General features: G+C 39.1%; 1 protein-coding gene and 1 long non-coding RNA gene across 2 annotated transcripts in view; one reads left to right on the forward strand and one right to left on the reverse strand.

Annotated features, from left to right (window-relative positions):
• LOC135274212 (uncharacterized) overlaps positions 1-26877 on the reverse strand; it is a 463279-nt gene that overhangs the window by 434987 nt on the left and 1415 nt on the right. The window lies entirely within an intron of this gene.
• On the forward strand, positions 4116-5303 carry CCDC54 (coiled-coil domain containing 54). The gene has a single exon (XM_012476613.2). It carries the CDS (start codon positions 4247-4249, stop codon positions 5240-5242), a length of 996 nt encoding a protein of 331 aa, XP_012332036.2. The 5' UTR covers positions 4116-4246; the 3' UTR covers positions 5243-5303.

Genomic DNA, 26877 nt, shown 5'->3' on the forward strand with positions numbered 1-26877 from the left:
CTGCTACTCAGAAAAACGTGTTTACAAAAACCAGGTGACTTTTATATAGATAATTTATATAGAAAATCTAAACTCTACCATAACTAATGTATAGTTAGTGTACTCAGACACACAGCATTTAAAGTATGTAATAATATTAAGTATGATTAGAGCCATCTAACCAGTGGTTATTTCACTCCAGTCTGCTGACACCAAAGCTGGTTGGGAAACCCCATGCTAGGAGATAAACTACTCACGTGTCAGCCTTGTTTGCTGCATTTGGGTGTGCTTCTAATCAGAATGCTTTGCCTGCACGGTATATTGAGCAGCGAGGATCACACGCTTTACGTCTTGGTCACGTTGAGAGAGAAAGACAGAGTGAAGGATTGAGAGAGCACTTTTCAGAGCTAAAGCTGAAAACAGTTAACCATCTACTGCTTTCATTGGATAGAAGAGAAGTGAGAGACAGGTGGTGAGAAATGAGGAGGAAAGGCCTTGTAACTATCCAGCCTCTTAATTCTCAAAACCAGTCACTGAACCAGGTGCTGTTGCTATCCCATTTTACAGACTTGTGGGAGGTTAGACATTTGCCTGAGAGCACGGAGGTAGTCATGGGACAGTCTTGAAACTTTCTGGCTCCAAATACCGTTCCTGTGAAAGTCTGCCTCCTGGAGAACAGGTAGACTCAGGAAGTCTCCCACTAGGCTTCAGGCTACCGTGCTATTTTATTCCTAAATGCCTCCATACGCCTGGCAGGAACCCGAACAGCGGAAGTTATCTCATCTCCTTTTATTCATTAACTTTCTAACCGCTCTCATAACTTCACCCAAATCAATAGGCTTACCTCCTCCCGCTGCAACTTTTCACCAAACCCCAGATAGGCTGAGGCTCCCTTTATTGACATTACAAAGGAAGTAGTTAGAAACTCAGACAAGGTTTATGTTTGTATCGGCCTACTAGGTTAACTTATTTTATAAAAACAATGAGCATACATTGGTATTTTAAGTTGAAAACTTGTTTTTTATTCTAATTATTACATTACTATGACTACTACAGTAAGGAAGGTATAGCCTCAAAATATTCACTTTTACCTGTAAATTAGAGCTTGTTCAACTTCTAAAGTGTTCACAAATTTGTTTCAAATACTTTTGGTAAATAAAATAACCAACAAAAGCTTTGATTTAATGCTAAAATAAACAAACAAAACTTTTAGTAAAATAAGTCTTCTATAAGTATATGATATGATTTTAAAGGTAAAATGTTCATCTTTTTCTGAGTAGAACTAAATATATATTTTAAGAATGACTGTGGGCAGTAGAAGTAAAACACATGGACTCTGGAGCCAGAATATAAGCATTCGAAATCTGATTCTGCCCGTTTTTTAGCTCTATTACCTTAGGAAAGTTACTTGACTTCTCTGAACATCGGTTAAGTAAGCTAATATTTAGAACAGTGTCTGGTATGCACCCAACAAGTCTTAGCTGTTATGAACCTGGAGGGAGTAATTATGACAAGCAATCCCTCTAATTTAATTGGGAATCTCTGCAAAGTGAGAATACCTAATAGACAAATTGCCTCCAAATGTAATGAAATTTTCATAATACTAAATCTAACAATTAATGAATATGACATAGTACATTTCAGAGACGTTTCATTAAACATTTATTGTTTCAATCTTGCAGCTTTCTTTCAGTATTCTGAGTCATTGTTTTTTTTTCTTCTAGTCTTAAGTATTTTCATTGGCCCTTAAAAACTTTACAGGCCCTAAGCACTGTGTCTGCAGAACTCAATGGATAAAATGGCCTTAGCCAAAGTAAATGGAACGGCTGTGAACTCTAACCTTGCCAAGCTCCAAATGCCATTCCTGTGATAGTCTGCCTCTTGGAGAACATGTTCCCCAGCAAGTATTAGGAAAGGTTTCTAAATATTTTGGAAAGGCTACTAAACAGCATTTGAAACTCAGTAGAGTAGAGCAAAATCCCAGATATTATGGATGAGCCAAAATTTAAAAATTACTGATGGCTAAGCTCAGCATTTGTACCAAATCCTGGGTCAACACCGACCCTCCAGTTCAGCACAAAGAGAAAAAACAGTGATTTGGTAGAAGGTTGGAACTGAAGTGAATCCAAGAGGGAATATCCTTTTGATTAGCATGAGATTGCTCTTTGAGAGATATGTGTGAGCATCATGTCATTTTGATTCCAAAATCTTCAGTCTCATGTGTCTAGAGAATAAAATTCAATTTTTACCTCAATATATAAAATGGACAAAATATTACTTAATATTTCAAAGGATTTGAATTTCACGTACTGTTACGTAGGAAAACCTGTAAGAAGAAACGTGAGAAATGGCTGAGGTTATTTTTAAATTCTAAGGCAGTAGCTCTCAAAGTGTGGCATGCTTTGTGCCATGAGGTCACTCTGTATGTATGACTCTGAGGGCAAAAATATTTCAAAATAATCCTAGGACACTGTTTATCTTTTCTGCTTTGGTTACATTTGCCTGTTGAAAATTACATTGCAAAAGCAATAGTGGGTAAAACTGTTGATACCTTAGCATGAACCACAGCAGATGTTCCACACTGACTAACAGTGAATCAATCTGAAAAGGAAAAAAATACAAGAAAAACCAGTTTCACTCTACAATGTGTGTGATGAAGCAGTAAGAATTTTTAACCTTATTAAAGCTCGACCCTTCAGTACATCTTTTTTATATTATGTATGATATAATGGGAAGTTAGCATACGTGCTTCTGCAGCCTACCAAAGTATACTGGTTGTCATGAGAAAAAGTACGTACTTATTTGAGTTGCAAATGCATGCTTTTTTCATGGAACACTACTTTTTCTTGAAAAAAACGACTGACAACAAACTGTAGTGTTCATAGTTGGGCATTTGGCAAGCATTTTTGCAAAAAGTGGATGGATGGAATATGTCATTTCAAGGAAAACAATAAGCCATCTTGATAAATTTCAAGATTTTCAAGCTAAAATTAGAATTTTGAAAAATGTGCATTTGGCCACCATGAGCTTGTCCTCTTCTGAATACTCAAAAGACTTTTCTGGTGAGATTGGTGGAGATATTAATGAATATGATATTTTTGATATATAATACAGTGAGTCAACATGGAAGATCTACATAATTCAGTGAACCATTGTTTTCCAAATGACCAATACATTAATTATGCATCTATTCAAAATAAAAAATAGACTAGTGACTATTAATATAACAGAGTATGAAAGTTCATTGATTTGGCCTAAAATGACACATAGCAGCTAACTTCTTAAAAAAATCATCTGTCAAATTTTCATAAAGTATAAAGTAGCAAAGAATGATATCCTCAATTATCTGAAAAGAGTATTAAAATACTCTTTATTTTCCATTTACGTTTCTCCATAAGGCTATTTTTTCTTCATATACTTCAATCGAAACAATATATCACAACGGATATAATGCAGAAGCAATGATAATCTAATTATCTTCTATTAATTCAGGTATTTAAAACATTTGCAGATATGTAAAACAATGCCACTCTCTCATTTTTTTCCTTTCAGGAAATCAAATTATTTTTTATAAAAATAAATCATTTATGTTAACATGTAATGGGTTTTTAAATTTAAATAAATTAATTAGTAAATGTCTAAGACTTTCTTAGTTTTAATGTCTACTATAAAATATAGGTAGATATAACCTGATAAAACAAAATCTGTGTGGTCCTCAATAATTTTTCATTTTTGGTTTTTTAGAGATAGAGTGTCACTCTGTCACCCAGGCTGAACTGCAGTAGTCTCATCGTGGCACACTACAGCCTCCACCCCCTGTGCTGAAGTGGTCCTCCCACCTCAGCCTCCCAAGTAGCTGAGACTACAGGTGTGCACCACCATGGCTGGCTAATTTTTTTTTATTTTTTGTAACAATGAGTGTCTTTCTATGTTGCCCAGACTGCTCAATAATTTTTATGATTGAAAATGAGCCCTATGACCAAAACTTTTGAGAGCTTCTGTAGTTAAATGTATTTGTTCTAAGACAGCAGTCATTGTGACATCAGCAACAGGTCACTGATTACCATATGAAGAATTCCATGCAGGTGACCATTATTTCACAGAGCTCTCCAGCTGGAGCTCTGTAAGAAGTGTCTATTGCTGCTGCTGATGTTTTCCACAGAGTGTTGTATGATGTTACTGGGAAAGGCATCCAACAAACAGTAAGAGAAAGACCATTTCATTCGTACATTATTTCTTCCTGTCATTCTGTGTTTCACCATGAAAGATGCACAAACTTCATACCAAAAGGGTAAAAGCTGCTGCTAGTCAGATGTGGACTTCAAATCTCTCGAAGGTCAGACAATCCCTTAAAAATGTTTACCACAAATGTAAGATTCGGCACCAAGATTCAGCTAGATATCCAACTGTGACATCTGATGATTGTAATCAAGATGATGTTAGTTATGATGAAGAAATGAATCTTACAGCAGTGCTCCAAGATGTTAAAACTGCTCAAGTTGAACTTTTCAGCCAAATGACTGACATTGTCCATGCGATACCAAAAGTCCAGGAGAAGACTGACTTGTGTCAAAAGCAGATGGGGGTCCTAGAAACCAGAATGAATGTTAATGAAGACAAACAACTCACAACAACTAAAGATATCCTCTCCATGAGAAAAGACATTGAGGCATTAAAAAAGAAAATGACAGAACTGGAAAATCAGAATTCTTGCTCCAGGATACATCGTCTAGAGGTTCTAGAGGGAGAAAAGGGTAAAGAAACCATGGAACTGCTTTACAAACTCATACAACACATACAACAAGCAACTCTGAAGAACACATTGGCCTCTGAAGACACGGAAATCTCTTCAGCAGAACCAGAGAAAGTGCCGAGTTATCCAAAGTCCACTGATCATCTTGAGAAAAAAACAATTTCTCCCCAAATTAAAATTCTAAAGAAAAGTAACCATCAAAATGCATCAAGGAGCTCTAAAAAAGCAAAGCCAAATATTTACATTTACCCCGACTTCAGTACCTGGATCAAGCTAACTTTTGTTCATGGAGGAAAATGGACATTCTTCCTCAGTGCTACCAAGTTAGAAGAATTCATCCAGTGGCTTCTTTCTAAGCCAACTGCTCTTCCTGAGGAACCACAGGTCATAAACCAGAGATACTGTCCATTCATTGGCCCTATTGTAAGCTTAACCAAGATCTGTCTCTCCATGTTCAACAATATTTACTGCTTTTTTCGTTCCTTCAAAGAAGAAATAACTCGACTATAGAGTTATTTTCTGCTTTGCTTGGTACAAAATAAATGTAACCTGGTTGCTCCAAGCATTTACACATCAGTGTGGTGGCTGTGAATTCTTCGGTAGTTTGCTCACTCTGGGCTCACTATTTGCAGAATTTCTCTATGTCTACAGTAAGTTAAGGCACATGGTCAAATTGAACTGTTGTAATTCATTTTCTGTCAATGTTCTTGTTTTCTCAAAGGCAATGCCTGAGGATTCATCCTGGGTCCGTTTTCATAGATAATTGGAAACAAAGAATGAAGGAGGCAAGGGAAATGTGAAACATGTTTGGTTCCCTCCAAGTCAGTTTTCTATATACTTTGTCCTAGCGGCCTTTGTAGATAAGATTTGTGATACCAGAGACATACTCTACTGACAAGACTTCATTTTATTTATTATTTATTTTTGAAATGAAGTCTCACTCTGTCACCCAGCCTGGAGTGCAGTGGCGCAATCTCGGCTCACTGCAACCTCTGCCTTCCAGGTTCAAGCCATTCTCCTGCCTCAGCTTCCCAAGTAGCTGGGATTACAGGCACGCGCCACCACGCCCAGCTAATTTTTGTATTTTTAGTAGAGGCAAGCTGACCAGGCTGGTCTCAAACCCCTGACCTCAAGTGATCCACCCGCCTCGACCTCTCAAAGAGCTGGGATTACAGGCATGAGCCACTGCGCCCAGTCAGACTTTAAGTGGTGTAGAGTGTAAAGGATACCCATTGTCAAAGCTACTAAAGTTAGCAGTATAAAAATAAAGGGAATTGAAAGTCCAAGTTATTGCAAAGAAAATATTCAAAAAATTGGCTTTTTCTTTCAACTTTAGATTCTTCTCCATCAAACAATTAGATAAGAGGAGAAAGACAATAAGATACTGGGTAATTTTTACATCTTCATGAAAGGAGACAAATACCATATCCTGTAGGTTTGATACAGAGGAAATGAGAATATCTAAGAAGGGATTTGTGAACTAAGTTAAATCTCACCACTATAATAACATAAACTCTTATATGACAAGATTTGTTTCTTTTTGTTTAAAGCATGCAGCCAGGATGAGCTTCATTTTTAGATATAACAGGTGGCTGTCATTGTAAGTTCTGAATATCAGGCAGAATAACTGTAAAACAATGTTTCCTTTGCCACTTAACTCTGAATGAAATCTACCAATAGTCCTTCCTTTGGGGTCATATGTTAAACTACAAATATTCCTGGCAAATGTACTACTTTTAATTATTTGCAGTTAATACTTTGAAAGGGGGGTTTTTGTAGCTAGCTGAGAACAAATGAAAGAGGACAAAGGACCTAAGGTGGGTAGAGCAAAAATTAAGACACAGTTTTGTCTGATGCCAATCTGGGAGTAATTATATACCACAATGTTTTTTTCATTGACAAATACATTCTATTTGATCCTTCTTTACAAATTTATAGATATGTACATAGTAACTTCTAAAATATGTCAATATTCAGGGAATCAACCTCAATGCCTATCAATTACAGATTAGATAAACTATGTTACAGATACACCATGGAATACTATAGGCAGCCATAAAAAAAGAATGAGATCATGTCTGTTTCAGGAACATGGATGGAGCTGAAGGCCATTATCCTTAGCAAATGAATGCAGGAATGGAAAACCAACTACCACACGTTCTTACAAGTGGGAGCTGAATGATGAGAGCTCATGGACACAAAGAAGGGAACAACAGACACTGGGGCCTGCTTGAGAGTGGAGGGCAGGAGGAGGGAGAGAAGCAGAAAAAGTAACTATTGGGTACTGGACTTAGTACCTGGGTACTAATGAGTTTACCTATAAAACAAACCTGCCTATGTATCCCTAACACTAAAATAGAAGTTAAAAAATAAAATAAAATATGTCAATATGCAGCATACCTAATAAAAGCAAGGGGATTTATTAAATGAGTTTGCTTAAAAATAACATAACGGGGCTCACAACGTGTTCTTCTGTGAAAGGCACTAGCAATCTCTATGTATTTGTTTACCATCAGAGATGTTCGTAAGGAATAGCCAGCACTCTACTTCAGTACATTAGGTGTGATCCTCACATGAGGACAATAACTAGGGAGGGCAGGCCATGACACAGGCAAATGACATCACAAATAGCTTTTGGAAGAGAAAAAAGTGACTCAGCTGGTATAAGCCTGGGTCATTTGAGCCTCTGTATATTAGCACCGACTTTCACTTTTCCCCCTCCCATGTCCCTTACACAGCCCTTAATGTTCTCAACCTAAGTCCTAAATTTTACTCTTAACAAATTCTGTTATTTAATTTCAATCAGCTTTGTTCTGTCAGCTGTGAAAATGTAATCATTATACAAACTTAGTAAATATTTTGTCAGTGTTCACTAATAGTAAGGGATTGTGGAGGATACAAGAAAAGGTAGACATTCCCTGTCCTGTAAATATAGAGAATTAAAAGGCATAAATAAAAAATGTACCCAAAGAACTGTAAGGCGTGATAGATGGGGATGGGCAGCAAAGAGCAATACGGAAAGCACTGCTGGTATCAGAGAAGAAACAAGCTGGATGAGCCTCGTGATAAGGAAATAAGGTGGGGAGGAGGTGGAGAGGGCGATGCCACCTGCAGAGGGAAAACAGGAGCAGAGGGCAGGGGGCGGGGGCGGAAGGGAATGTGGGATGCAAAAGCCACTGGGCATTAGATAATGTAAAGTACTGACAGGCTATGATTTCAGCCCTTTTACGGATCTAATTTTTGTCTTCAGAGATTCCCACCGTGTTCATTTCAACCCGTTTTCTTTACATACAAAAGAATGTTAGAGGGAAAGTAACTCTACATGATTTTCTGTGTCTCACAATTTCCTTAGAGAGGATTCTGTTTGTCCTGTTAATGAATTGAGTTCCCTGTGAGCAAAGGGAGGATTTTGCTTCTGAGTCAATTATTTATTGTCACCTAGACAAGATCTCACATGACGTGTTAAAATTATAAATCGTCTTATAACTCAACATGTGAGCAAATAACTTTTCTCGAGTCCTGGCTTTCAAGTTCACCTGCTTCTCACCAGCCCACCTCCATCCCTCCTGGCTTGGAGAAGTGGCGTGTCGCTAACCCATTTCTCCACCAGCAGCTTGCAGGGTCTTCATCGATTATTCCCCCTTTCCCTCCATCTTAATCACCACCTATCAGTTCCTTGTACTCAGCTTACAAAAATATTCACCTGGTTCCCTTGTCCTTGTGTTCCCCTCGACTCCTGCCAATTTCCCATCATTTTTGAATGAGAGGCCAAACCTCCCTGTCCCCACCTTCTCTCTCCTCTGCTCTCCATTGCTCATAGGAGCATGTCTTCCAGAACAGTCCTTTCTTATCTAGTAGTTCTCTTTCCATCACTCGGGCAGATTTTTCTCGGTTTTCTTAGATGATTCCTCTGCCATTAATCATTCTGTTAAAATATGGATTCTTCACATTCATGACTCCCAAATCAAAGAATTCCTAATCTAGCCTCTCTGGGACATCCCGAGTTTTGGTTTCAAATTACTATTTAACTTCTCCACTTGTGTGTCTACAAAAAAAAGTATATAAATATAATTAAATGAATGTCTATAATGTATATCAAACATGAAAGTCATTGTGCATTCACCAAAACATCTCCAATCATTGTTTTTGCTATTAAACACGTCTATTGGGGAGGAAACACTTGGTAGTGAAAAGAGCAAAGACATTCAAAGAAGAACAGATTTTAGAACGACTATTTACCAGACATTTATTATGTATCATCAGGCACTATGCTAGTTAGGTGTACAATGATGACCCTCATAACTATGTGATTTTGGCAAATTCCTTAAACCTTGTATTCAGTTTTCTCAACTCTGAATCGAGACTAATTTATGTCACAAGACTCTTGTGTTAATTAAATGAAATCATGTGTATAATTCACCAGGGATAATGCCTGATTTCACAGGTACTTAACATATGGTGGTCATTTCCTTCCCTCCATAAGCTAAATGTTGATAGAGGGCATGAAGATGAACAAGACATGGGCCCTACCTCAAGCAGCTCACATTCAGGACTCTGCCTCCTTTCATAAAGGACTTCAGACAAATAGGGAACAAAGTGACAGGCTAAATACAAACTCTGCAAACCAATTCTTGACTCCCTCATCCAAAGGCAGTGTGATAAGAATAAGATGGGGTGTGAAGCTCTCCTCCTGGTCTGGGCACTCAACCAATATTCCATCATCTACAACAGTGGTTTGCCAACCTTTAATTGCACACTGTATAAATAAGCAACAAAGAAAAGGATCTGTAGGGAAAGGAGGCTGAGTTAGGATAAATAATTTAGTTCAGTGTGTAATACTTGCATAGACACAGACACTAACAGCATTCTGTTCATTCAGAAACAATATTCACCAACATTTACTGAAATTTGACTCTATACCAGGAAATAGCTGAGCTAGGTGTGAACAAATAGAGATGAAAAGACACCAGTCCTGTCCTGAAAGAACACACTTTCAAACGGTGTTATTTCCAGGTGCCAATTATTTTGGTGTGCTGCTTAGATCTGGATTGGAAAATCACACACTTCATTTAAAACTTAATTTAGCTTTTTTTGTGGGACACAACTCAAGTCCCATTTAGAAAAAGACATCGTTTTCCTAAAAGTAATGTTTTAAGGTTAATTCATCAAGACAGAAAATATTTCTTTTCTAAATTCTTCTACACACCTTCAAAATGTAGACTGTCACCAGCATATGGATTACTCTCTGAAACGTCATTTGTAAATCCTTTAAAACTCAGAATGCACACTACAAAGTAATAGTATTCGAGTTGGACTTTTTGATCAATCTGTGAAAGCTGCTTGAACTACAATGTAGCTGATCTAATGGCATTAATAAAACTATAAAGCCAATTTTTTGTATATTCCCATGCCGAAGTGTATTCAGGAAAATAACTGCAATCGTGGTAGTCCTGCCAGCTGGACCTGGGCCCCCACGCTCCTTATTCTCTCTTCTATCTGATAGTGGCGTGAAAATGTCATAGACTGACGGTCCTAGTGGCGGATACCATGGAGAACAGGGAACAAAGAACAGCAACTAAATGGGGGCCAGGACAGTACTCCAGGGATGGGAAGCCAAGGTGGAAATTCTTGGGTGAAGAAAGAGATAAAGGTTCTGCGTGGCTACTGAGAATCTCATCCAGGGAATAAGGACCGAATGGGGCCAATGTCATCTTTTAAAGTGAGGAGGGACTAACAACTGTGTACAAGGGAGATAATTGATGCGTGTAAAGCATAATTTTTGGCAGATAGGCTCAATAAATGATAATAATGATACTGGAGATGATAGAGAAGAGGCAAAACCTGTAGGTTTTACTTCTTTGTTTTTTGGAATACGACCTATTTGGAGGCTAATTTTATTTGTCAGGAACGTGGAACTCCAATGTCAGTGGCAGACAGAGTTACTGGAGCGGGGCAATGGTTGGGCAGATGGGACATGTAGGTAAAGGAATGTTGCACTAGTGGGGCTCTTGGGACAAGGATACGATATGTGTGCTCATCCTCTCATCTTTCCCCTTTTCCATGCCGTTCTTTTCACCTAAAGCTTGAGATGCAAGGATGTGGGATCTAGGGAGACACATCCCAGATGGAGACAGAAGTGGGTGGGGGAAGAACAAGAAGGAAAAAAAACCCTTCAATAGGATTAAGGAACACTGATGTTCTGGTGCAGCCCTTCAGACAGTAAGGCCACTCCTCCCATGCAGTGCGAAGGTACTACACCCTGCACTCTGAAGATGCTAAAAAAGGCAGTGCTTCCTTAGGTAACTTAATGACATGACTACCTTTTTCTACCCTTAGTTACATTTTAACTCTAAGGAGTCTGTACAAGCTTCCAGGAATGGCTCTCAACAGGACTCTTCCAACCTTTGCTTTAGTCAAAGAGTCTACCTATTTTTAGATTCTACCTTCCTCTCCCACTCTCATCTGTTATCATAGGAAAAGAATGCGCAAAAATGTGGCCAGATGAATGCATGAAAATGTGGTCAGTCTGACTCTGAAGATTTATTCCCGATGGAAGGTGTGACACATCTTTCAGATATCAGAAAATCTAAATCTGGATACTGCTGTCATTTATAGTGACCCTCAGTCAACTTATATTTACCAAATATAAAGATAATAATTGCTTGATGTACAGGCTATAATTGGATCACAGCCATCAGTGACATGATTATTTGTTGTTATAGCAATATTAATGAAATTTTGCCTATGGCAGCCTAATTAGAGAAGCACCATCACGACCCAGCTGGCATTTTCAATATGTTATCTAAGAGGTATGATCAGAAGACAAATCAGAACTAACTTAATGAGGTTTCTGATCAGAGGCTGTTCTGAAGACAATGAGTTATTGAAAGAGACAAAGAGGAACTCATGACTGGCAAATTTATGCGGGCTGTTATAGAACAACAAAACGCAACAGAATTTGCTAGATTCGATGTTGTTGAGAGTGGTAGCAGCAGAAATTTTCTTCCTTTTCAACAGCAGGATCCCAAGTCATAAAAATTTAGCTACGAAAAGAAGCTTAAAGATTACTTAGTTCAGTAATATTCAAGTGGGGGTACCCCGAAGGGTCTTTTAAAAATCTCTCAGCAGACTTTTGCAAAGTAATCCCTCCCAATACCATGATACATCTATGGGTTGGGGAACATGACATTGTCTGTCCCCAGTTAAGAATCGTGACAATAGGACCAGCATAAGGTAGGGACTAAGGACAAGCATCTAGATATTACATTGGCCAGAATTCAAGAGGACTGTCTGTTACTCACGAGGTGTGTGACTTGCTGAGTTTCTTAAATCCTCTGAGTCAATTTTCTTATCTCTGAATTGGAGATAATAGAATACAATGTAAAATTCTGTGCTACAGAAAAAAATGAGGAAAAACACTTAGCTCAGCATCTGACACACATAGTAGGTACTCAGTTAGTGTTCCCCATAACTCTACCATTACACTGCTACTACTACTCTTACTAGTACGACTGAGCAGGCTGGGCAGCTCCTGTCCAGTATGTTGAGGCAGAAAAAAGATTGAGGACAGAAAACTGGTCCAACTCACTGAGGAGGAACCTGAAATGAAATCCAGAGGCAGAAGTGACTTGCCTAAAGTCACCCAGCTTACAGGGGTCTGAACGAGATTCCAAATTTAGCTGTGCCTGTCTCCCTTTGTGCAGTGTCCGTAATGTTCTATAAAGTATCAAAGTGCGCTGATTGAGGATAAGAAATCTGCTATCACTGCAACCCAACCAAACCCCCTTCCCCAGATCATACAGTGCATGTTCCATTACCTTTGAAACTGTGACTTTTCTCATCCCATACATTGCCAGTCTGGTCTTCTACTATTGAGCATTTGATCAGGGATGAGGTGTGAATATTATATGGCAGTGTATGTACACACACATACGTATGTAGGTGTAGATATATACATACATGTATGTATATGTGGTATCAAATACATATGTATGATATGCATCCCAGAAATGTATAACCTTTGATTAATTTTTTTAACATATTGTCAGTGCTATTGTTCTAGTTACTATAGCTACAGGTGAAAAAAGTAGTGATAATAAGCACCCACACATACATACTTGTGATAGAAGCCTTGGATGGTCCCTATAAATGTTAATGTACTGTTAGAAAGTTGAAGATCTGTGAATAATGTTTAAATAGCTGATATGAGTCTTAAAGGACAATGATAACTTACTGCAGAACCTGTCATTCAAGGGAACAGCAGAGTTTGACAGGAAACATGTATTAATACACTTAATGTAAAACCTAAAACCTAGAAAAGCACTCTCAGCCTGTCTTCCCTCTTGCCATCTTCTTTAAAAAACAGAATTATTTCTCTTTTCCTATCTCTTTTCCTGAGTTTTTGATAAAGTGTTACTATTTCCACCAGCAGACTTCTCCCTCTTTCTCTCTTTGTCTCTGTCTCTCCTTTCTTCCTCCTTCTACCTCAGTTTTTCTCAGGATGTTTTAGCAGCCCATGGGCTCACACATACAGTCACTTGCCAGCCAAGGTCCCTTTCCCCAACTCAGTTTCAGGCCATGTAGCTCAGTGTTTACCTTCTCTAATCTTCCTGATTTTACTTCCTGTTATTCCTGCTTCCGGCTCCAACTTCCTCTCATGGTTGCTTACAGCTACATCCGTTTCCCAAATCCCCCTCCCTAGTCCTGATTTCTGTGTCCAACTCAGGCTGCAATCATGCTTCACCTTCTGATGTCCTCTTGATACGGGCTGCTTGAATGGACCCATCCAATCCTAGACAGTATCTCCATTCTGACTTGTTCTTTAGAGAGGATTCCCCAAGACATTTCTCAAATATGTACTATTTCCTCCACTTTTTTTGGTCACAACTTTTTTCTTTAACCTCAATTCTTACTTTTTTCCCATAGAACTGATGGTAATACAGAATAAAATTTTATTTTAGGATTTATTTTGTGTAATAAAGACAATGGAATGTTCTTTGGTCTGAATTTCAAAAGCAGGTAAATAGAACAAGTTATAATTTAGGTAGGGAAGTAACTTTAGGTATACTGTTTTACTGATTATTTTTCCTATAGTTTCTCAAATGCAAAAAAAAAAATTCTCCATCCTGAGAAAACGTATGCAAAAGGATTTTAATCTAATTTTCTTATCTTTATTTGCTCTAATATTCTGGTCCCTTTGTGATTTCAAACAAATTAATTTGTTTTCATTTCTAAGGAGAGATAGGAGATTTTTTTGGTTGTTTTTCAATTCACTGAAAATGGGTCTTAGAATAAGCATGTTTTGAAGGAACATTGAGTTTATCGCCTGCAACAACGAAATGTAAGAAAGTCAAAAATAGCATGAACAAATAATTAGACAAAAATTTCAGATTTTTGGAAATTATTGGATCTGAGATGAGATCACTTGCCTAGCTCTCTTCAACTCTTGGTTTAAAACAAAAACTTCTTAGGTTTTGAACTTCCACAATTACAAAATCAATTTCAAGTATTTATAACTCTGGGAATACTACATGACTAGGCAGTCTAACGAAGACTGAAAAAATTGTAAAGATTCAATTCACTATGACTCATCTAAATGAAGCAAAGAACTAGGTAGTCTCAGATTCATTTCTCCTTCACTTTATTAAAACAAACTCATCTTACGGACAAATGGAATTTTTAATCAGGAGTGAAATTTCCCCAGCCAAGTATTCTGGTCCCTTATTAACTGAAAGTGCAGAATATTTTGAAGGACAAGAAAGACATGCATGGGCATGATGCCCTGGGCTGCTCCAGATCCCCCACCTTAGCTGCTTCTGCAGGCCCTGCTGTGGGTGGGGGTCCCAGCTGGCAAAGCCCTGAAACACATCTCCATCCCAAACTCCTCCATTCTATGTGTTTCTTTTAAACAGGCTTATTTCCAGGACATATATTGGGGAAGAACATGAAGAGGATATGTCCTCCTTCCAGTCTGAAAATTAACCATTTTAATCTGCCAAATCAGCCCCAACTCCATAAAATAAATCTCAAATTAAGCAAGGAAGCAATAGCTTCCTACTACTATCATCTTGCATTTATCTCCCCATGTTCTTTTTAAAAAATCAATATTATTTTGGCCAGGCACAGTGACTCTGCTTGTAATCCCAGCACTTTGGGAGGCCGAGGTGGGCAGATCACCTGAGGTCAGGAGTTCGAGACCAGCCTGGCCAACATGGTGAAACCCCGTCTCTGCTAAAATCACAAAAATTAGCCAGGTGTGGTGGTGTGTGCCTGTAGTCCCAGCTACTCAGGAGACTGAGGCAGGAGAATGGCTTGAACCGGGAGCTGGAGGTCGCAGTGAGTCCAGATCACTCCACAGCACTCCAGCCTGGGCAACAGAGTGACGCTCCATCTCAAAATAAACCAATCAATAAATAATATTATTTTAATTGACAAATCATAACTGTACACACATGGGGTACAATATAGTGTTTTGATATATGTATATGTGTTAGGATTCTCCAGAGGGACAGAACCAATAGAACATATGTATATATAAAAGGGAGTTGAATTAGAGAAAAGTGGCTCACACGATTATAAGGTGAAGATCCTTGATGGGCCGTGTGCAAGCAGGGGAAAGAGAGAAGCTGGTAGTGGCTCAGACCAAGTCCAAAAGCCTCAAAATCAGGGAAGCTCAGAATGCAGCCTTCAGTCTGCAGCCCAAGGCCCGTGAGCCCCAAGGAAACCTCTGGTGCAAGTCCCAGAGTGAGTCCAAAGGCTGAAGCAACTAAAGTCTGAGGTCCAAGCGTGGGAGAAGCAGGCGTAAGCAACCGGCACAGGAAGAAAGAGAGCCAGAAGACTCAGCAAACCAACTTCTTCCACCTTCTTCTGCCTGCTTTGTGAGTGTCCACCGACACTAAAGATAGGTCTTCATCTCCCTGTTCACCGACTCAAATGTCAGTCTCTTCTAGCAACACCCTCACAGACACACCCAAAAACAATACTTTACCAGACATCAGGCATCCCTCAATCCAATCAAGTTGACACCTAATATTAACCAAAGTGAGCTCACTGACATATCCATCATCTCACCTGCTTATCATGTTTTGCGGTGAGACATTTGAAGTTTACTGTAAATTATTTTGAATCACCATGTTCTCATGGTAGTTTTGTTTTTTATTTTTTGAAGAATGTCCATACTATTTTCCATAATGCCCATCCTAATTTATCTTCCCACCATAACCTTCTCTTTTCTCCCCATCCTTGCCAACATTTATCTGTTGTCTTTTTGACAAGAGACATTTTAACAGGTATAAGGTGATACCTCATTTAATTTTGCATTTCCCAGATGGTGAGCAATGTTGAACATGTTTTTGTATACCTGTTTGCCATCTGTATGTCTTCTTTTGCAAAATGTCTATTCAGGTCTTTTGCCATTCTTTTTGTTTTGTTTTGTTTTGTTTTTTTTGAGACGGAGTTTCACTCTTGTTACCCAGGCTGGAGTGCAATGGCGCGATCTCGGCTCACCGCAACCTCCGCCTCCTGGGTTCAGGCAATTCTCCTGCCTCAGCCTCCCGAGTAGCTGGGATTACAGGCACGCACCACCGTGCCCAGCTAATTTTTTGTATTTTTAGTAGAGACGGGGTTTCACCATGTTGACCAGGATGCTCTCGATCTCTTGACCTCGTGATCCACCCGCCTCGGCCTCCCAAAGTGCTGGGATTACAGGCGTGAGCCACCGCGCCCGGCCCAATTTTTTTTCTTATTCAGGTTATCTGTTTTCTTGCTATTGGGTTGTTTGAGTTCCTCGTATATTTTGGAAATTACCTCTTATCAGATGTTCAGTTTGCAAGTGTTTTCTCCATTCCATAAGAATGAGAGACATCTTACTCCACTGATTGTTTCCTTTCTCACCATGTTCTTAGACGATTCACTTATTCATTAATTAATGTAACAATAATTGAGAATCTACTATATACCAGGAGCCATGCTAAGTTCTTGGTAATATGTTAGTAAGTAACACAGAGCTGATTAACTATCTTGAGCTTCCTAGAGAATGGGGCAGAAGAGCTTTTGCTCCCTGCAAATTCTTCTTTTTGCTTTTGCAGATGCCATCTGGTGTCTTCAAACTCTTTAGAGCTATTTTTATGGGGTAATTCTTGCCTCCTTTGCCTGGGCCGTGGTCAGGGCTTGCCACTGCCACTACCAAATGGTTCAATGTTTTTCTCTCCTTGAGAACTGCTATCTCCCGCTAGGTATCCTGTGGCTCCCTGTTGTTAAGTGACACTGTTGCTTGGGCTACCCAAAGCTATTTCCCACACTCTTCCTCTTTTTTTTTTTTTTTTTTTCTTTTTTTGAGACGGAGTTTCGCTCTTGTTACCCAGGCTGGAGTGCAATGGCGCAATCTCGGCTCACCGCAACCTCCGTCTCCTGGGTTCAGGCAATTCTCCTGCCTCAGCCTCCTGAGTAGCTGGGATTACAGGCACGCGCCACCAAGCCCAGCTAATTTTTGTATTTTTAGTAGAGACAGGGTTTCGCCATGTTGACCAGGATGGTCTCGATCTCTTGACCTCGTGATCCACCCGCCTCGGCCTTCCAAAGTGCTGGGATTACAGGCTTGAGCCACCGCGCCCGGCACTCCCATACTCTTCTACCATGATGCCTCCAACTACAGGGACTATAGAGTCAGATATATACTTTCTTAGCTTCCTTTTACCCCCAGCCCAGACATAAGCAGAGATTCACTGGAGGGAATTCAGGGGAAGCTTGCCTCTTTGATAAAAAGGGACACCTGCAACTGGTAAGCACTTCCAAGTTTGTTCTTCCTGCCCCAAAAGCAGAAGTAACAATTCCGGCACTTACATTGTGAGCATGAAGAGACAACAGAACCACAAAGATGCTCACCTTGACTTCATTGAGCCACTGAAATGACACCAGCAACCTGTACTTCAGGACTTATTATGAAGTGAGAAACAAAAATCCTATTATTTAACTCCTATCATAAAACCTAATATAGTTGAGTGCTTTGCTTCTCGCAGCCAAATGCAATTCTTACCAACATATTGCCATTGCCATGATCAGAGCCAAAACTGCCTCTGCATCTAGGAGTTTAATGAATCTTCCTATTTTTGTGCTGCCCAGAACATGGGTGAGAAACTGACCTCGCAGTCTTACTCAGTGCTGTTGAAGTCTACAAGCACTTCAGGACTCTGCTGGTTATTTGGTGCCCATCAACTTTTATCTTGGTTGTTTGCTTAGAGTCTTTAGCCAAATTGCCTTGTGAAACTGGGTGTGAAAAGTGAGTGCAGCAGTGTGAGGGCAGCAGTATGTGTAAATACTACACGAGTATTACACACATGCCACTTGAGCTCTCCTAATCCACAGTGCAGTGACACCTAGGCAAGCCCATTTCAGTTAGGATTATGGCAACTTATCTACTGAATGCTTGGTTAGTAGGAAGGCATCCACAAATGCCCGCCTACATTTTAACTCCCAAGAATATGGACACTACTTTCAAGCTCTGGAGGTATATGTGAAAACAATCTCAGATCACTAAGATCTGATATATATATATATATATATATAGAGAGAGAGAGAGAGAGAGAGAGAGAGAGAGAGAGGGAAAGAGATGGAGTCTGACTCTGTCACTCAGACTGGAGTGCAGCGGTGCAATCTCAGCTCACTGCAACCTCCACCTCCCAGGTTCAAGTGATTCTCCTGCCTTAGCCCCCTGAGTAGCTGGGATTACAGGCATGTGCCATCACACCCAGCTAATTTTTGTATTTTTAGTAGACACAGGGTTTCACCACGTTGGCCAGGCTGGTCTTGAACTCCTGAGCTCAAGTGATCTGTCCACCTTGGCCTCCCAAAATGCTAGGATTACAGGTGTGAGCCACCACAAGGGCCTTTAATGTGTATTCTAAACTTCACAGTTATTAACTCTTTCCTTCTGTTAGTAAATAAAACTGTTTTGGATTACAGGAAAATCTCTTGATATGTGCTATTAATCCCATCTCCTCCCACTTTCTCAGAAAGTTTCTCCTCTGGACAATGTCATTGTCCCCTACATAACTTCAACCTCTTTTCTCTATTAGACACTTTTCATTATCATCTATACATACTATTGTAAATACTATTCTCCTATCCCGAAAAATATATACACAAATTTTACTAAACTACAGATCTCCAACTAAAATCTTATCAACTCTCCCAGTTACTAAATATATAGCTATAGCTTCAATTTCTACTTTCTTCCACTACTGACTGCTCAACCCACTCCAAACTAGCTTCTGCTCTTACCTCCCAGATTCTAGCATTAAGTTGCCAATGATGTGCATGTTGCTGTCAATGAAAACATTCATGTCTTTCCTATTTAACCTCTCAGCATCCTTCGTAACAGAGTTGTATTCCTTTCTTCTACTAATTGTCTCTTTCCTTGCTTTCTATCTTTCCATGGCTGTTTACTTCCATTGTTTTCCCTCTGATTTATCATTAGGCCTCCTTGGAGATTTCTTCTCCTCTACCCAAACTTTTCACGTAGACCTTTATTCGTGACTCAACCTCGGACCTTCTTCTCTCTCCAGACTTTCTCCCAAAGTGATCTTATCTGCTTTCATATCTTCAAACATCATCTGAAGTCAGTGGTTTCCAAAATCATATCTCCAGCCTAGGCCACTCTTCTAAGTGAGAGAGTTATAGATCCAAATGTTTATAATATTTCCATTTTGGATATTTGGATGTGTTAGAAGAATTTCAAATACAGCACGCCCCAAAATAAATGTATTATATTTAACCACCTTGCCTCAAAACTGCTTCTCCTGTAGAGTTCCCTATCATAATAAGTGGCACCAACATCCTCCCAGATACTCCAGCTAGAACCCTGTGACCCCATAACACCTCTCTCTCCTTCGATATCTCCCTTCACTACCTACCCCCCAAAAATCAGTCACCAAATCTAGTTTACCCCACCTTCTAAATCCATCTTTTTTCCAACAAACATCACCATCTTGTCTCACCCAGACTACTCCAGTTGCTTTCTAGCTAGTTATCTCTAACCCACTTTTCCTTGCCTCAATCCCATTTTTCACATCGTGGTGAGAGTAATTGCTTAAAATGTAAATCTGATCAAATCACACCTCTGCTAAAATCATGTAGTGGCTCCTCAGTACTAAGTATTAAATCCAAAATCCTTCGCATTTCCTGAGAAAAACAAGCTCTTTCTTGCCTCCAGCCATTATGTGTGCCTCTGCCAGGAATGCTGTTTGCTCCACACTGCACACAGCTAACTCTTACTCATCTTTCAGGTATGAGTTTAATTACTACTTTCTTTTTTTAAAAAAAAAAAAAATTCTCCTGATTAGATTAGAAATATGTTAGGTTCCCTATTTACTTTCATGCCACCCTGTGATTTTTCAATTATAGAACATGTTGCCCTAGTAATTAAATCCTACTGTGTGATTATCCAGTAGGAAGACTCTAACTAAATAATGTAAGCTCCATGAGGGTAGAGACTGGGCATAATCTGCTCACTAAGGTATTCTCTGAGGCTAGCAGAGAGGAATAGTAAAGCTTAATAAGAAGATTTGGTGGATGTGTAAACTGAGTTTATATACTTCCATCTTTAAGATGTATACTGACTTTCTGTTCTGTTCACAGACATATTTTATTTAACTATGACTACTTATGTTTCAATTGTGATCATTATTTGATTATGACATATTTATACTTTAGAAATATTTAATTATGAAAAGGAACAAATTTCTAAAATCTAGAAGAAGTTCTAGAATTTTCTAAGAAGTTCACTTTAAAAAGAGCATTTCATTTTTCTCAAAGACTACTGGCCAGTCAATTCGTCAAGCATTTAAAAAAAGATAAAAGATAAAAAGTCAGAAATCAACTAATTCAGAAAAATTGGTATCCATGAAGGTTCAAAATATAGAATAACCTCTCTCACTTTCTAGAGGCATTTTGTAAACTGAATGAAATGTTAATACTAAATCTAACTCTGTGAGATTACGTAAAAAAAGAATTTGAAGAGTGACACTCCAAAAATTTTCTCTAGTAATTTTTTTTTTGAGACAGAGTCTCGCTGTGTTGCCCAGGCTGGAGTGCAGTGGTGCGATCTCAGCTCATTGCAACCTCTGCTTCCCAAGTTCAAGCAATTCTTCTGCCCCAGCCTCCCGAGTAGCTGGGACTACAGGCACCCGCCACCACACCCGGCTAACTTTTGTATTTTTAGTAGAGACGGGGTTTCACCATATTGGCCAGGCTAGTCTCAAACTCCTGACCTTGTGATCCACCCGCCTCAGCCTCCCAAAGCGCTGGGATTACGGGCATGACCCACCACACCGAGCCTCTAGTAATATTGTAATACAAAAACCTAACAGCCACTCTGTCCCTAAGGTCCATTATGAATACCTGTGGGAATAGAATGAGTAACATGTAGCAAGAGACTATGGAAGGAAAACCCTCCAAACAGAAAAAAGACTATTGAAGACTTGAATTCTGAGAAAGCCCAAATTCTCAAGGGTTCTGATCTATTGGCATAAGAATATTACGGCAGACCAAAGTAAGAGGAAGAATTAAGTAATTAGAGCAGATTTCTTAACCTCAGCACTCCTGACATTTTGTGCTGGATAATTTTTTGTTGCAGGAGGCAATCCTGTGCAATGTAGAATATTTAACAACATCCCAAGTCTCTGCCCAGTAGGTGCCAATAGCAAACCCACTCACCAATCCCCAAAATAGTAACACTCAAAAGTGCCTCCCATACATTGCCAAATGTATGGGGGTGGGGATGAGAGAAGGTGGGCAAAATTGCCCCTGGTCGAGAGCCATTGAATTGGAAAAAGTCAAATGAACTTGTCAATTCAAAAGGTGCAGAAGGACACAGGTTTTCAAATATTTACTGATTTATTGACTCACGTATTTATTCATTCATTCATTTGAGCAGACACCATACTAGGCACGATGTTTCAAATATGTGTACGACACAATTTCTGCTAGGAGCTGAAAGTCTATAAAGAGACAAAAAGCTCACTGTCTTAGAATATATTGTGGATTTGCAGTTATGTGAAGTGTAGGTTTTAATGCAGAATCAAAATTAACCAGTAAAGGTCTTAACCTTGCTTGAAGTTCACAGTACACCTGGTTATGGTGGATATAGTAAATTAGTATTCAGCATTCAAGTCATCTTCCTAGAGTGCCTCCCTGACCTGGACCAGTTGGACTGACAAAACCACCTTGCCCAGAATCCCTTGCTGCCAGGTTTCTGATGCATAAGGTTGAATCCGCAAGTGAGGAAGAGCCAATCTTCCTGCTGCTTGCTGCTCAGAGTCACAGTCCTGGAGATTTTGGGTTTTCTCTAACTGTGTCCCAAAGTCTGGTCTTCAGCTCTGTGGGTGTCCAGATATAGGAACAAGGGGGATAGACGTGGTTTTCTGATCCCTGAATGGCAGCTATGACATATGCTTTTGAACTCAAAGCCAAACAGGTCAGTAGCAGACTCTTAAGTTTGCCTCCCTGCTTTCACAGAGGAGCAGCACTGCTCTCTCTGGAACTGATCCTGAAACATTCAGCCCCAAACCTCTAGCTTTCTGATGAATGTATATAGGCCTGATTCTTTGTATTATAATTCATCCTGCTTAAAATAGATAGAATGAGTTCTGTTTTTTTGCAGACTGAGTCTTGCAACTGTATACAACGAACCGTAATAGCTCAGCAAATCAACCACACACAGTGTGATCACACACCCCCAGCATGGAAATGGATCACAGTTTCTTCAGTTAAGCACCAGATGAAGAATTTGGCTTCCATTTAGGGGCCATGCTGCATGAAAAATATGTTTGCTTTTGTTTACGTGTTGTTAAATCGATGCAAATGAAAATATAAGATTGCACTGTAAGTGCAGTGCCAGAGATAAGCACAGGATGCAATACGGAGGTGGCGCACAGTCAGGGAGGATTTTTTAAAGAAGTGATGTCTGAGCTGAGCCTTGAAGTATGAGTAGGAGTGAGCCAGGAAAACTGCATTTGAGGGCGAGGAAAAGGAAAACGCAGGCTAAGCAGAAGATGTGTATTTGGTACAAAAAGTTGAGAAGGCATAGTATATTGACAAAGGTAAAAAGTGTTCGGTGTAGCTGGATTATACGATGAGAGGTAGGGAATGTGGAGAGATTATTTGGAAAGCAGAAACAAGATGTAATTCCACATTTTCTAGAGTCTAAGAGGTCACTGGTTATTAGACACATCAACCATTTTATAAGAGCTTTCAAGGGAAAAATGGAAGCACTACCCTAAATGTCACATTTATTTTAAAACTAACTAAAAATATCATTAATTTGTCCATCTAAACTCTTTCTTTTCCATACCTAAATCAGAATTTGCATCTAAACCTTGTTGATAAATAGAAAGAGTATAGAGATCCTCCTAAATCACTTTCAGTCAGTTGACAGTTATATTTAGCTTCTCACCAGTGCCTGTGGTCTTGACTTCTTTTAAGACTGACAGTAAATTTCAAACCATTTCAAATTACATTAGAATTTCTTTCTCTGTATTTCCTATTTGGTTAAACTCAGAGTTTTGTTTCCTCCATGATTACTATAGGTGAAACAGCTTCTCTTAAAAGTTACCTGGATAGCCGGGCATGGTGGCTCACACCTGTAATCCCAGCACTTTGGGAGGCCAAGGCAGCCAGATCACTTGAGGTCAGGAGTTCCAGACCAGCCTGGCCAACATGGTGAAACGCCATCTCTACTAAAAATACAAAAAGTAGTGGGTGTGGTGGCGGATAACTATAATCCCAGCTACTCAGGAGGCTGAGGCATGATAACCACTTGAGTCTGGGAGGCATAAATTGCAATAAGCCGAGATCATGCCATTGCACTCCAGCTGGGCAAGAGTGAGACTCTGTCTCAAACAAACAACCAAAAAACAAGTTAGCTGGCAACTTCTCACATTTTGACATTCCATAACTGAATAAAGGACCTATATGAATGCAAATTAACCACACTAACTTCTTCCTGTTTTGAAAAGTCTATGATCTGATGTAAAAGACTTGGCAAGTTCAACACCCTTTGATGCCATTACCTGGTGTATGACAGGCAATCTTCTATGTATAGAATTTATTTCCATTTTAGTGCTGCATCATAAAGATACCTTTCTGCAGAGATTCTAAGCAAAAAATTGGGGATCCAAATTTAAGTTTGAATTCAATAACTTGTTATCAATGCACAAAGCTCAACTACCAGTGACAATAGAATGAAGAGATACCCTGCTACACAGCATAGTTCACATATACTCAACAAATCACAACTGCCACAACTCCACAACACTCCCCCCTGCTTGGAAACACTTTGATTCTAAAAGTTTTCCTGTCTTCAGAAATGGTAAAATGTAAAGAGGAAAAAAAATAAAAACAACTTAGGCAAATTGGGGTCTGGAATAAAGTCCAGGTGGGTCCCTTGCATACAACAGAAAAGCTTCCCCTCTTTCCCCTTCAGACCAGGAGATACGGGATGTGGACAAGACTGAGCAGGAAGATTATTTTGGATGAGAGATGGGAGTGGAAAATGAGAAAAGGAAAGCAGAAGAAGCCTTTCATTTTGATATAAGGGGTGATTTTATTGAAACAAACAAACTTACTACCATACCCAATGGACACTCGGATACGCAATTCATATTTAATCCCTAAAACATGCCTCATCTTTCTTTTGAACTACCATCCTGCTAAGTAATGGCAGAAATTTAAACTCGTTATTTTATAATATCTTTATTTTCTGGTTAAATTATCTCCATTCCTTTTAAGCGTTCAATCTTCCAACATTTTGTTTCCCTATCCAACTAGCTTAAAAATCTCCTTCAGGTGGCTCTGTCTTTCAGCTTTCTGCTGCACCTGTTTCTTGTCCCTAAAATGACATTTTTAATATGGAGTATGAGGAGGTGTGTGGCTCATGTAATCTCCAGGTAGCAGGGGTGGAAAGGTCCTCTGATCCTTATTCTGCCCTCTGCTATCTCCCCCTAGATCACTCAGCCCCATCTCTGCCCTCTCTATCGTAACATTTCACACACACGTGTGTACACACACAGGTCTGGCTCTAAACCTTACTGAGGCACGGCTCAGGCTGTCAACCCTACAGCTTTTGTCTCAAGCCACTTCACCCCCTCCTCCGCAGAAACACACCACAGGGTTTTTTAGACCAAAACCAGGAAGATATTTTTGGTTTCTTTTTCCACCTTGTCATGTCCTTCCCCTGCGGCAATGAGCTCAAAGAACCTAGTTGCTTGAATTAGGAAGTAGGAGGTGTTGTCAAAGGAGAAGAAAGGGAAGAAAAATGTTCTATCAGTAGAAAAACATCATTTACTACATAAAATATTACACCGACACCATAAAAAGCTGGATAGTGTTAAAAAGATGACTTTTGGATATACTGCAATAAGAACACTATTTGCCTAATGGGATAAAACACCACAATAGACAGTGGTGTAGACTAGGACCTTACTTTCCTTTTGAAGGAGAAATCAAGGGAAATAGATAGGGGTAATAAGTATTAAATTCTTACTGAGGTAGATTTTTCCAGGGCCTAAATGACCCTTCTACCTCCAAAGTAAGTTTGTTATTTTGGGCTGGATATTGACACTTTCTGAGCTTCATGGTACTATTTAGCATTCAGATTTGTATTGTGATACTCAAGAGTCAGGTCATAGATGGAAATGTTTTGTCAACCAGTGTTGACCAGTTTCACATCATTAGTTCAAACAAATGTGGATGTTGATTAGTCTGTTGAACCTTTTTCCCATCCTCAGTTTCAGGTGGAAAAACTGACCAGGCCAAAGGCCCACAGTTTAACAGAGTAAAAGTGGCACCTAACAGTGACTGGTCAACTCTGACCTCATCCTTCACCACACCCCAAGGTGCTAGGCTCCTTATAGAGAGAGAACAGGGAATGATTCAAGTTCTTCTTACGTATCACTGTCTATGTATCTTTGAAATTCTGCCTTCCTACTTTAATCATAGGTTTTTGGCCAATGTTGCTTTTTATATGGCATTGCTTTACATTTCAAAACAAATATGAGAAATAATCATCTATATCCCAGAGAAAATATTCTAAAATACAAAAATGGGAGGCAAACATAATCTTCTGAGTATAGTACTCTTAATTAGAAGCAAATGTGGTGTAATGGTAGGAACAATTAGTTCTTGAGCCAGGTTTCCTGAACTAATATTGCAAGGTTACTAGCCAGATAAGTTTGGGCCTAATACATATCCTCTCTGTGCCTCAATTTCCTCATCTGAAAAATTCAAAAATAATCTCAGCCTTATACTATTGTTAGGACACTGCCTGGCACATACAAACACTCAATAAATGTTATCTATTGACTACTATTTTACACTTTTCAAAAGTTTCCGTTTATTACTTAACTTTTTATCTTACCATTTTCCTTAAGGCCCATCTTTTTAATGCCAAAGATAATAATTAAGTCATTGATGATGATAACGCAAGTGATGAGAATAAGTTCACAGTAAGTCTAAAGCGAGGTTTTTGGTCAAGAGTATTTTGGATACCTTGGGAAGATATTATTACAGAATCTAACCTCTACTCTGAGGGGTCAAAACCTCAATGTTTCTGAAGAAAACCAGCAGCTCTCAATAACCAATTTGATTCACATTGTAACAATCTTATTACATAAAATAATTTACTCTCAAAACGTTCATTTCAGTGGCTATAGGAATATATAATTTGTCATAAGACCAAGATAGGAAATCAATTAACCCAATTAATTCAGTAACAAATTCATTACAGTTAAAAAAATAGGAATTAGCATTAGTCTGGCACAATCAAAACTCTTTTTTTAAAAAGAAGTTTTTTGACAATGTCAGAAGGGAGTAAAAATGGACTAGATCATTGAGTCCAAGGTTAGAGTTTATGGTCAAGGTGCTACTTTAATGGAATTTCTTATTATAAATGAAAATATCTCTATAGGGTTTTTAACACAGAGGAATAACCACTCTGACACTTAGGCCCAAAAGGCTGAAGAGAAATATCTTTAATATTCACCCAATATTGTGACCTCATTATACCTTAGTCAGTGTAATCCTTAGCCATTAGCTGAGATATAGATTTTTGTACATGAAGGTATTGTTCTCTCTGTGAAAGAAATGCCTGTAGC

Source organism: Aotus nancymaae, unplaced genomic scaffold (genome assembly GCF_030222135.1).
Source record: "Aotus nancymaae isolate 86718 unplaced genomic scaffold, 86718_ANA_hifiasm-v0.15.2.pri h1tg000011l, whole genome shotgun sequence".
Lineage (NCBI taxonomy): Eukaryota > Metazoa > Chordata > Mammalia > Primates > Aotidae > Aotus > Aotus nancymaae.

What these genes read in the sequence shown, in the direction of transcription:
- CCDC54 (XM_012476613.2), top strand. Translation starts at nt 4,247, where the DNA reads ATGCACAAACTTCATACCAAAAGGGTAAAAGCTGCTGCTAGTCAGATG.